We start from the raw sequence: 12,788 nt of genomic DNA, 5'->3' as shown, positions 1-12,788 counted from the left end.
TCAGGGAAACCATTTCCACATACAGATTGAAGTAAATGAACTCAAATAGGATTCCTGTCATTCTAACTGATCATATTCAACAGAGAATATGAGTAATATTTTATGGAAAACAATTTAATATAACGAGCTGTAACAATCCACAATTCTAAGTAGAGCTAAATATTATTACAAGTTACAACTTAAGAATCACTCAGACAAGAAATGAACATTCTGGAATCCATAGCAAAAGGGTTTGGCAAAGCGTTTTGTTCTTTTGGCATTTTTGCCATATCAGCAAAGCAGCAATCTCCTCCTTCTGAGATGGCAAAAGAAGTGTTTGCGTATCAAAACTAGCTATATAAGGAAAATAAAACTTGCAGTTCAAACTGAGGCTTTAAACAACAGATCCCACTTAGAATTTGCTGTGATCTATTTTAACAATTCGTAAGTCTTCACTCTTTGGCACATGCATGGATGTTATGCTGGAATGGCCTAAACGTTTAACAAGTCCATGTTGCAAACAAGTGTTAGTACATTCAACCGGAAGCTGTAATGTATAATAAGCAGTTTAGCCCTCTCTATCTACGTATTTTGAGCGTCAAATGTGTGTGTTATCAGAAACTGAATTCACGATCTGGGTCACTGATTGATTTTTATCTACCATCCGTGAGTTCGTAGTTTTATACCACTAGAGGGTCTTACCGATAACTATAAGCAAACATGGTGAAGAAATAGTTCAGAATTGGAAAAGTTTATACAAACAGAAGCCAAGACATGTATGGGCTGCCACTGAAATCTGTTGTAGATCTAAACAAATCAATTATTTCCTTGAGAAACTTCTCAAACTCAACCCAACACCAAATGAGAAGAAAAGGGCTAAAACACTGGGCAAACTGAGAAGTTTTAAAAACAATAATTAGTGACTCTGGCAAATGTTCAAAACTTGAACAACGATTTTGTAAAAAGAATTACATAGCCGGAAAAAAAAAATCGTACAATGGAAGGAGAGAATATAGCGACTGCAATTAATGGGTCTTCCGCCTCTGAGGAGGCTTTTCCATTGCAACTCTGTATATCCAGTAAACCTGTGTGCATTCATAGATGTATATAACAATAATATAGCAAGAAATTAGAAGCCAGTCCAGGTAAAGATATACCCCTCTAATTCTGCTAGCTTATTGAGCTTGAATTTAAAGCACGCAGAGTACTAAAACCCAATCCAATACCAATGCAAAGCCTGAAAAGAAAGAAAGAGGAGCGGAGAGGACGTTCTTACAAAAGCCATGAGATGAGCAACGATAAGAGCAACCACCATGTAAGGCGTGTATTCAACTATCCATGAATGCTCAACAATCTTCTTCTGTACCTCCCTCATGCTCCTTTTTTCTTTCCAACGCTGCGCTGCTACTTCGCACTCAATTCCCCTCTTCCTGTCCAGTTCTATGCACTCCCACCCTCTCCCTTTCAACTCGGGCCAATTCTATCTGTTTCTTTGAACATTCAGAAATCCATCGCAATAGCTTCCCAATTCTCTGTTTCATAGACACTGAGAAATCAGGGAAAACTCATCGACGAAGGAAACTTTAGGGAAGGGTGTGGTATTTAAGTGATGAACTTTAACCTCATAGCGGAACGAGTTAGACAGTCTTTACAGTGGTAACCATTTTTTTAAATAAAACATGAGAGTACAAATAATAGATGTCGAAATCATATACTGGCGAAAGGGGTAAGGTAAGCATTTTGGGTTTGTCGATGTTAAGTTGGGAAAGAAGTTGTTTGTGTGGTTGCATGATTAAACCTGTAGCAAAGATGAGATGGCTTGCTCTTATGACGTATTTTTTTTCACCTAGGTGGAAAAACCTATCAACTCAGGTGTCAAAACCAACAGTGAGGACAGCCATCTCTGGCTGCTATCCGCGAATGTCGGTTTGACTCATCACAGTTAGATAGGAAAACCACGCCACCTGAAATAACCCGCTGGTGGTCCGTAAGGGAGCAGGCTCATCACTCCTGCCAGATGCCTCTGGGTCTTGGGCCGTTAACCTGTTTCCTTACGTCCGAGGAAGACGAGCTCTTAGCCAAGCAGAAGCAGTTTTACGGCATACTCCAGGCCGGCTTATGACGTATTATTAGATAGGTCAGATATTCGTTTTTTATTTTTTATATTTATATCTATATTTATTTTATTTTATATTATAGAATAGTGTTTTTTAATGGTTTAAATATTAATAATTAATAGATAGATGGTTCAAAATTGAAGTCATTATTGCTCTTTAAGGGTTCTCTAACTCGTTATAGAAAGGCATAAAATTAGCAATTGTCTTTCAAGAGTTCTCTAACTCGTCATAGAAAGGCATAAAACTAGCAATTGTCTTTCAAGGGTTCTCTAACTCATCACAGAAAGGTATAAAACTCGCAATTGTCTTTCAAGGGTTCTCTAACTCGTCATAGAAAGGCATAAAACTAGCAATTGCCTCTAAAGGTGCAAAGATACACTAAAGGATAAAAGAGTTGGGAAGATCATCTAGAAAAGTACATCACTAAATATAACACCCTTATTTCTAGTGATGTACTTTTTCAAAATGATCTTTCTAAATTTTCTATTCTTATGTGTATTTTAATTTTGCACAATAGGTTTTTCATGATTTAGTCATTCTTTAGAAATTGTGATTGCTTATAAATAATATATTCAGAGTTCGAGGACATTAGTGAAATGATGTTCGCGGCATGTGTTTTCAAGTTAGTGATATTATCAAAGGTAGTTTTCTATGATGTAGACATTTTCCTCGTATCTAATTTTCTATGTTGAGGAATTGTTTTTATTATATAAAAATGTGATGATTTAGACCGACTAAAAGCATAGAGCTTTTGTCAGATATTTCCATATGAATATATATATATATATATATATATATATATATATATATATATATATTCATATGGAAATATCTGACAATATATATATATAAAGAGAGAGAGGGAGAGGGAGGGAGAGAGAGAGAGATGTATGTTTTGTTAAAGATTTTGATGAAAAGGGAAGGAGGAAGTCGTTAAGGCAAAGTGCCTAAATGACAAAAATAGTCAAACCTGAAAATAGCCAGTGGAATGCGCCAAAATCCTGAAGCCAAACAAGCCTTATGCAATCAAGATTGGTATGCGAAAATAAAATAAGATTAAGCAACCAAAGTGACAATCACAAGGATCATAACAAAAGATATGTCAAAACATGATCTAATTATGAAAATCCAAACAATAAGGATAGGAGGAACCATCAATCACCCAAACACCTATAAAGAGAAAAATTTTGAAAATTTGAAGTTGGGGGGGAGGGGGTGAGGGGGGCGGGGTGCTTCATTTGATTAAATTGTAGGGGAGTTGTCGGAAGGCCAACACTAAGTTAAGATGCTCAAAAGATATTACGAATAACATCGTTGTGTATTTCTCATCGATACCATTCCAAGAGTATATTTTGCTCAGAAAAATCCTCTCGGACGAGAAGTTATGTCTAGTTGAAAATTAACATTAGTTGGGGAAAAAATTAAAATGCCAAACCATAGGGACAAAACCCAAAAATTGATTTGGTTAAATTTCATGCAATTCTAGAGTGGATCCATCATTGGCTTAGTAGATCAACGGTCACAAGCATAAAAGTAGCGCACTAGTTAGTGTTGTTGAATGATGTGTGAGTTCCGTGCCAACCAACAATATTTCCCATAGATAAAAAGAGAAATAGCATAGTGTTTAACCAACTACTCAAATCCAATTATGTATTGACCCATGGACATATGATGTTGGTTCCCCGAGGGCCATATCAAGGAGTTTCTCAATGCAAGGCTAATTTTATTTATTCAATTCTTTGTCTAGAATTGCAGGTGTTTTAATTATTGTTTTTTCTTTGCTCAAATTTTAGCCATTTTGGGTTGTTTGGAATCCCAATGGTAGGTGTTGATATTTGTGGATTTTTAGAAGACACAAACGAAGAGCTTTGTAATACATGGATTCAACTAGCTTCTTTTTATCCCTTTGCCAAAGATCACTCCGACAAGAATAAAAGGCGCCAAGAGCTTTACCTATGGGAATTAGCCACAACATTTGCAAAGAAGGCGTTAGGTTTGAGATACAAAATCCTTCCTTATATCTACACATTTTCTTTTGAATCTCACACTAATGGGTCTCCCATTGTTACATTTGTCTAACTTAACTTCAAACAATTGATTCTACCTATATAATATGACCTAGATGTTGTGATTGTCGAGCCTTTACTGTTAATCCATTTCACTTAGAAGATTTCATTGTTTCAAAGTAGGGACATTTAGTGTGTGCAACCACTTTGAGAGAACCTTGTGTCAAGCAAAAACATGGTCTTATGTAGTCTTTTCAGATTAATTTGACGTCATTTTTCTAAATTAACAGTTTCTTTATGGCAAATGTTAAGTACCTTGATAACCTGTCAGTTTGTCAATTTGCAAGCAGGACTAAAAAGTAGTTCTTTCTTAAGTATCTTTATTATCTTTGGGTGGATTACGGTATTGATAAACTTTGAAGTCGAAGAAACATTTTACTTTTCAAGTATTGGAATCACAAGGTATACATGTTGCACAAGTTTTTGGAATGCAAAACTTCACCATTGCACCTTTCAAACTATAGCTAGTTGCTTTAACCAACAACCTTAGATGAAATTGTCAAACTCTTTGCTTCAAACTCGAAACTCCAAAAAAAAATAGGATGAATTAGATTTGCTAATAACAGGGGTTCATGTGGGTTAAATTTGAGGTTATTTAAGCTTTGTTGAATAAGTGAAGTCAATGTTGATTGTAGATTGAATTAATTAGTGTTTGTTTCATGTCTATTTTTGAAATTTTTATTCAACTTCCTGCTAATTCTTGTTAATTTACAGGTTTCTCTTGGAGGAAATGGCAGAACTGTGATGATTGCTAATTCATAGCTTAGCCTCTTGTGATCAACTTTAGATTTCATAATGTTATGGGTTTGGCTATTCTTCTTCAATTCCCCCTTCATTTGAGCATGTTTCTTACATGTATCCATTCAAGGGTTTTGAAAGATTTTGTATAATATTATTGTTTCGATGCCTTTGATATGCATATCCTTTAGTGAATCTGGATGATAAATTTTTTCGCATATCCATAATGGTGTTGTGTTCCAAGAAAGACAGGAGATCGAGAACATTATACAAATACATTTAAAACCTAAAATATCTCTGCAATGTTACAGATTAAAGAAAAAAAATGATGGCATTGAAGATCTCTACAATAGTGATGCCTATTTTCCTTGAATTGGCATTGCCATCAAATCCAAAATGAAAATTTTGAAAAATATAAGTTCCTATCTCTACCTTTCAAGGACTCTAAGAATTTTTCACTTTGTTGCATTGCTATAGCAATGACGAACAATCATTCCCAATGTGGCCACGATGACCTTAATACCAGAATATGTAACACAATGATTATTGGGAATATTTTAATGTCTTGTTGCTCTATTTAGTGTGGCTTTCAGTGGCTTCATCTGAAACATAATCATCACCATTGTTGCATTGACTATGGTTGGTCCTTTTGAGCGTTCTCCTTCCATAGGACAGTTGGAAATCTATAATTATGGAAGTGCCAAAGATAAATCACATTATCCCTATACAATTTTAGTTAGAAATAGAACTCACATATATTATCTACAGATCAACCTGCAAATCTAGATTTGCAGAATATTTTGAAGTGAATTAATCATAAGTTACTTTGTTGCAGCAACATGGATCATTTTTTCTCTTTGGGATAAGTTTTTTTAATCACTTTATTCAATCAACTGCTTGAAAGTGTTGCATCATGATAGGTAAGTAAGCCATTTTCATTGAGCTCACATGTTCAGTCCATTTCAGAACCCACACAGGAAATTACAAAGAGTAGAGATCAACCTCAAGAAATCCTACTAGCTCCAAACAAGATTCAAATATTGTTGTTTCAGGAAATACAATTGAAAATGCTTCTACATATTTTGATGTTGTTATTTTATCCAAGTCTACACAAATTGCATTATGTTAAATGTAGTTGGTCCATGGTATAGTTTGTGAAAATTAGAATTTCTATTTCAAGATACGGCATAGTTTGCAAGGATGAATTCCTTAAATTATCCAAAATATGTAAAGATGTTGAAATTTCATCCATTTCATTCTTTGCTCCTATCCAGGGTGAACACGTGCATGTGCATTTAAGCATTATTTCTTGTTTAAATCTAATTAAATTAGCAGAAGCTAATTAGATCGAAGCTCTGAAAGTGATTGGAGTTGATGAAGTTATTTTGGCAACCAATTTCCAGCATGAGGTACAGAGTTGAGCGTGCATTACTCTTTCCTATACTTTTGTCTTACGAGGTTGCTTTTGCAACATTTGGTGCAATTGCTAATATTTATTTTATTTTATGGAATAGATTTTTTTTTTTAAATATTAATAATTAATAGATAGATGGTTCAAAATTGAAGTCGTTATTGCCCTTCAAGGGTTCTCTAACTCGTCATAGAAAGGCATAAAACTAGCAATTGCCTTTCAAGGGTTTTCTAACTCGTCAGATAAAGGCATAAAACTAGCAATTGCCTTTCAAGGGTTCTCTAACTCGTCACAGAAAGGCATAAGACTAGCAATTGTCTTTCAAGGGTTCTCTAACTCGTCATAGAAAGACATAAAACTAGCAATTGCCCCTAAAGGTGCAAAGATACACCGAAGGATAAAAGAGTTGGGAAGATCATCTAGAAAAGTACATCACTAAATATAACACTCTTATTTCTAGTGATGTACTTTTTCAAAATGATCTTTCTGAATCTTCTTTCTTATGTGTATTTTAGTTTTGCATAATAGGTTTTTCATGATTTAGTCATTCTTTAGAAATTGTGATTACTTATAAATAATTTATTTAGAGTTCGAGGATATTAGTGAAATGATGTTCGCGACGTTTGTTTCAAATCAATGATATTATCAAAGGTAGTCGTCTATGATGTAGACATTTTGCTAGTATCTAAATTTTTTATGTTGAGGAATTGTTTTTATTATAAATATTTTTAAGAAATTATATTATTTAAAATTTGTATGTATTAGAATTAAGAATCCACAAGAATATCATAGATGGACTCTTAATATGAATTTACAAATTTAATTATTAAATATTATAATATTATATTAAAAATTTATGGTAAAGTTATATATTAGTTTAAATGAATATTTATAAATATTTTATGTTTTTGGATTTAGTTTGAGTAGCACGATTTTAATTCCTATAGATAACGAAATAGATTTGTGCCAAACGTAAAAGCAAAATCAAATATGCAACTCACAACTGAATAAATTTACCAAACAATAATTTAAAAAGTGAGGGATGCATTAATGGTTTCATCTTTGAAACTTCCATTGGTAACAAATAAAGAATTCTATTTTGGAAAAATAGGCTTATTATTTTGTTCTCGATACACCTCACATTAACTCATGAGTAATTCCCATTAATCATGATTGGTATAAAGAGGTGATTTTTTTATATTAATAAAACATGACCCAAAGCTATAACAAAACACTCATTTAATTTGTAGGTTAATGATTTAATGTTATAGGAGAACTATGGAGAGGAAATTTGAGCCCATATTATGTGAATGTGAGGACCATGATAGCACTAGTGATTTAGTGTCTTTATTGTAATGTATTTTGAAGCAGCATGGTCAATCCATGGTTATGTTTTGAGGCCAATGTGGTAGAGTGTGTTGGATTCATTCTTACTCATTTTTATAGTTGGGAAAGTGTTAATAACATTAAATTATTTTTAATTAGATGTTATTTTATTCACTAGGATTATGTTTATTTTTATTTTTTATAAATATGTTTAATTTTTCATGAGAAATATTTTCATATTTTATATAAAGAAAGTATGTCTATTCATGATAAATTCAATATATCACATGCAAGAATTGACGATATTGGTTAAATTTAGTATATCACATGTAGAATTGACGGTGTTGGTTATGGGTGTTCTGAAGAGATGGAGGGAGTTGGTGAGGGAAAAGGACAATTTCCATACTCACTATGGCATTTTCATGATGGTTGATTGGCATTATCTTTCTCAAATTATTGTTATTTTTTTATTCTTTATTTTATTTATTTTTATTAATATTATTTATATATAAATTGTAATTAGAAAATTTATATAAAATAAAATTATGTGGTTGGATTATAGAATTGAATTACATTGAAAATAATTTGTTTGTCTAAAGTTTGAAAATAATTTAGTTATTCAAGATGTTCTTCCAAATCTTCTATTCCTTCGATATATCTTTCTATCTTAAAGAACAATTGCTAGTTTAAAAAAATGATAATTATTTATCAAATGAGTATAGATCGTGTAGTGAGAATAGTCTCTAGTCTTCCTTCTACCCATATTCAAATCTCATGATACTGTTTGGTAAAACTTATCTGCGTTGTTCCTCGAGGATGGTGCACTGAACCACATATATAAAAAAAATGATAAATATTTATCATTACATTTTATTCATTAAAAACGAATGATAATAATGATCTTCCTCGTCATAATGATAAAAATTACTACCTAACAACAAAGTATTAAAGGGACTTAACATAGATAGTGAAATCAAACGATAAATACTTTGGTAGAGGCTTGTTAAACCGGTTTGTGAAAGTTCAACATTGTCCAGTTAATGCCACAAGGAAAATATAAGATTTAAATGTAAAGGTATGGGTTTGTCATAAAATGAAATTGTACTATCGTTGACTTAACGAGAAGGAGAATTACAAACACGTTAAAAATTCCCGACACCTCTCTCCCTCCCACTAATGGTCAAATCCTAACGATCACTTGGGTTAACGTAACCTTTTGTTAGGTGAGTGTGGTTGGTTCCAGTTTCAGGTCGATAATTTTTAAGATCTTAGAAGAAATGAGATACGCGGAAGGCTTGATATAAAAAAATTTCTCAAGTTTGAAAGTTCTGGCGCAAGTTTTTGAAGTCTTATGGACATTTTCTTCGAGGATTGAAAACATTTTCATAAATCTTGAATTTTTTCGAGCCTCTCTAGTTACAAGGAAATTTTCTTTGAGGATTGAAAATATTTTCATAAATCTTGAAGTTATTCGAGCCTTTCTAGTTACAGATGGGCGTTTTTGCCTAAATTTTAATGTCAGATGCATTTCGGAGGTTTTCACCAGAGTCTTTTCAGAAAAGGGCTAAAAGATCGGATCAGGCCATCTGTATGTTGCTCTCAATCTAGATTTTGTGGATTTTAGAAATTTCTTGTAAGGTTTAGAGTTTTTGTTCAAATGTTGGAGGTGGACGTGGTTTCAATGTTGAAAAGAAAATGAATTGCATTTGGCACCAGCAAGCGAGGGTTAGCGAGATCCAATCATCTACTATTGTATGCAACCCGCAATGTAGGGTCCTTGTTGGGAATGTAGGGTCCTTGTTGGGACGATCCTCTATTCGGTCGACAGTAGAGCCGTAGGAGATTTCGACAACTGCATTGTCCACCCATCAGGGTTCAGTGACCTCATTTTATTGTTTTTCCTGCAACCACCACCGACAGGAACGTGGACACTTCTGAGTCATCTTGTTGGTGTACATGTACTTAGACTAGCTGTGTTGGTTTACATGCACCTAGATTAGCTCCAGTGAACTTATTGCTTGCATGTGGCACATGTACCCATTAACATAAGATAAAGTACACTTAGCTTTAGTTAGCTTTAGTTATTGCATGTACAACTAAGCTTAACTTAGTTGCTTTTATGTATTTATTCTAAAACTAATATTGTAGAATCATTTTCATTCTTTTCTCAATTCTTGCTCGCTTCCTTCCTTCTCTTGCAAGCTTGTTTATTGTTTTGCAGATCTAGATCTGTGTATCTCAAAAATCTTACATGGTATCAGAGCACAGGGATTTGTAATCAGTGCACAAGTAATTTTATTTGTAGGTTCAGAAGATTGAAGCAACAACAAAGAATGGAGTCTAAATTGGAGTTTCCACAATCGGCAATTCTCACTCCATATAATTATTTCGAATGGAAGCCAAAGATTCAACTTCATGTCGGAAGTAGAGGCTTATTTCGAATAACCATGGAAACAGAAGTTGAACCAACATCGGCAATGGAGAAAACAAGATATTTCAATCGCATGGACGAGGCCTTCGGCATCCTATGTTTATCTATTTCTCCGGAACTGCTATTTCATGTTGAATCATGTTCAACTCCAAATGAAGTATGGAAAATTTTGGAAGGATTGTTTGGAAAACAGGATGAAATGCAAGGTCACATTCTCGAAAATGAGTTAAACTCATTAGATCCGAGAAACTTTGAGAACATTCAAGATTTTTTCACAAGGTATAAAGCCTTGTTGGTTCAGCTGAAAGGATGCGGGATCAACAAATCCAAGCAAGAAAATCAGTTGATTCTTTCCATTTTATCAAAACTTGGTCCAGAGTATACAGTATTCGTCTCTATATTCCACACAGTCAGATCTGCAACTGGTGCAGATTGGAAGATGCCCTCACTGGATTCTTTTATTCAGTCTTTGATGCATGAGCAAGATAAACTCATCAAAATGGGCACACTTAAAAATTCCAAAGCGCATGCACTTACTGTGCATGCAAAAGGAAAGGCAAATTCCAAAGACCATCAGAAAGGAAAAGGGAAGAAGGATCCTGATCCAAGAAAGGGAGGACATCCCAAACCCCCTGATGGATCATCTGGCTCAAAGGAAAGGAAAGGAACGAAAGGGCAATCAATGTGCAATTATTGCCACCGTGGTTTTCATCCTGAATCTGCATGCATGAAGAAGACTATAGATCTTATGGCGCAGACACTCCAGCAACACAATCTTGGAGACCACATTCCTGAGAATGCTAAGAAGAAGTCTGGAGAAAAAGCACCAGATCTAAGAGGTAACGGGCATGCTTTAATTGCTCTTCATTCTGCACCACAAGAATGGATCATCGATTCAGGAGCTTCACATCATATGGCTTCTTTGCATGCACCAGTAGATGAACTTGTTACCAAATTTTCATCACCACTCATTGATGAGTATGTAGATGAAACTTCAGACTCGCATTCTGATGAAGATGAGTCTTTTCCTGTGACCCCTGTTAAACAAAAATCTTACAAATACGGAGCCACTGTGCAGGAATTATTTGATGCCAATAGTCTCACCTCTGACAATAAGACCATCTACCCGTACACCACGCTCTTAGTTCCACTGCGAACAGAGCCCACGAGTTCCCCTGCCCCGTCACCGCCCCCGCCTCCCCCAACCTCGTTCCCCTCACCTCCGAGCAAAGGTAGCTCCAACGCGGGGCTTCGAGTCGGCCTTGGTGTCAGAATCACCGCCGCCGTGGTGGTGGTAACGGCGGTGACAGTTGGCTGTATTGTATTCAGAAGAAAGAGAACTAACCGGTGCTGCCCGGAGCAGTCGAGCTCTGAGCCGATGAAACCAGAATTCGCCGCGAAAAAAGGCGCGGCAAAGGCGTTGCACGACGATCTGGTTGTCGGAATTCAAGAACTGGGGCAAACCTTACCTCGATACAAATTGAAGGAACTGGAAGCAGCCACGGCGAATTTCAACCCGACGAACAGAATCGCTGGTTCTGTCTACCGCGGCGTCATCGACGGAACCCCGGTGGCCGTGAAGCAGATTCAGGGCGACGTCTCTCAGCAAATTGGGATTCTTCAAAAGCTGAAGCATTTCAATGTGGTGCACCTGTCGTGGTTCTGTGTGACGGAAAACCGTTCATATCTGGTATTCGAGTATGCCGACAATGGCTCACTCGCCGACTATTTACAGAGCAATTCGGTGCTTGGTCTGAACTGGCGGCAGAGACTGGAAATCGCTCTGGACATGGCAAATGGGCTCGCTTATCTTCACAATTTTTCCGTTCCGGCTTACGTCCACAAGGACATAAAGAACAACAATGTTTTGCTCGACAGGAATTTCCGCGCCAAGATTGCCAATTTTGCTCTGGCGAAATCCGCAGGCGAGGGTTTTGCTGTGACCAGACATGTGGTGGGCACGAAAGGATACATGGCGCCGGAATATGTTGGGCAGGGTCTTGTCACGCCGAAGCTAGACGTCTTCGCCTTTGGTGTGGTCACGCTGGAGCTTCTCTCTGGCAAACCCGCGGTTATCCGCGGAAATGGAGATGTGCACAAGGAAGTTATGCTGTGGACTACAATTGGGGCCCCCGTCCTTAGTATAGTAGCGGCGACAGGCCTTGCATAAAATGGTGGAATTTAGTAACGAATGTGGTTGTGATCTAACCAACGATGAAGAAGGGTGACAACCTTTTGTTTGAATCAATGGTGCAAAACAAAATGGTAGATGAAAGTCGATGATAAAGGGTTTGAAAAAGAAACACCTTCTGTGTAATTATTTCTCAAGTAAGTGAAAATTAAAATAAAATAAAAAATGCTTGTGAAATTTGAAATAAAAAATATTCAAGCAAATTAAAATTAAAACAAAAATTTGCTCGTCAAATTTTAAATGAAAATTATTTCTGATTTTTTCAATTAAATGGTAAGGAAACCTTTCATAATATGTTCTATTTGTCATTACTTGAAAATTATTTCATATTCAAATGAAAATAAAAATAAAAATTTGCTTGTCAAATTTGAACAGAAAATTACGTTTGATTTTTTCATTTGAACAATAAGGAAACGTTTCATAATGTGTTCTATTTGTCGTTACTTTTATGATTTTTTCTTTATTAGTCATTTAAAATATATCATGAAAATGTTAGCAAATTTTTTCCATATCATGATAATTCAAAAAA

At 35.3% G+C, this 12,788-nt stretch overlaps 1 protein-coding gene and 1 long non-coding RNA gene across 2 annotated transcripts in view; one reads left to right on the top strand and one right to left on the bottom strand.

Moving 5' to 3' along the window:
* Positions 1-996, bottom strand: part of LOC149262624 (uncharacterized) — an 80,098-nt gene extending 79,102 nt beyond the window's left edge. The window contains exon 1 of the long non-coding RNA XR_016259180.1: positions 976-996. This is a non-coding gene — a long non-coding RNA (uncharacterized LOC149262624). The remainder of the gene's footprint in view (positions 1-975) is intronic.
* Positions 997-3,914: 2,918 nt separating this feature from the next.
* Positions 3,915-12,238, top strand: LOC149262623 (protein LYK5-like). The gene is made up of 2 exons (XM_089380948.1): positions 3,915-4,089; positions 11,067-12,238. The coding sequence occupies exons 1-2, from the start codon at positions 3,915-3,917 to the stop codon at positions 12,236-12,238; spliced, it is 1,347 nt and encodes a 448-aa protein (XP_089237074.1).
* The last annotated feature ends 550 nt before the right edge of the window (positions 12,239-12,788 follow it).

This window comes from Pinus tabuliformis, chromosome 6 (assembly GCF_031772625.1).
Source record: "Pinus tabuliformis cultivar Carrire ecotype Pingquan chromosome 6, CPIR1, whole genome shotgun sequence".
NCBI classification, from domain to species: Eukaryota; Viridiplantae; Streptophyta; class Pinopsida; order Pinales; family Pinaceae; genus Pinus; species Pinus tabuliformis.
This window is presented reverse-complemented; position numbering and strand designations above follow the sequence as displayed.

What these genes read in the sequence shown, in the direction of transcription:
- LOC149262623 (XM_089380948.1), top strand. Translation starts at nt 3,915, where the DNA reads ATGGTAGGTGTTGATATTTGTGGATTTTTAGAAGACACAAACGAAGAG. An exon ending in ATTTGCAAAGAAGGCGTTAG is followed by an intron (nt 4,090 to 11,066) that starts GTTTGAGATACA and finishes ATGAAACTTCAG; the next exon opens with ACTCGCATTCTGATGAAGAT.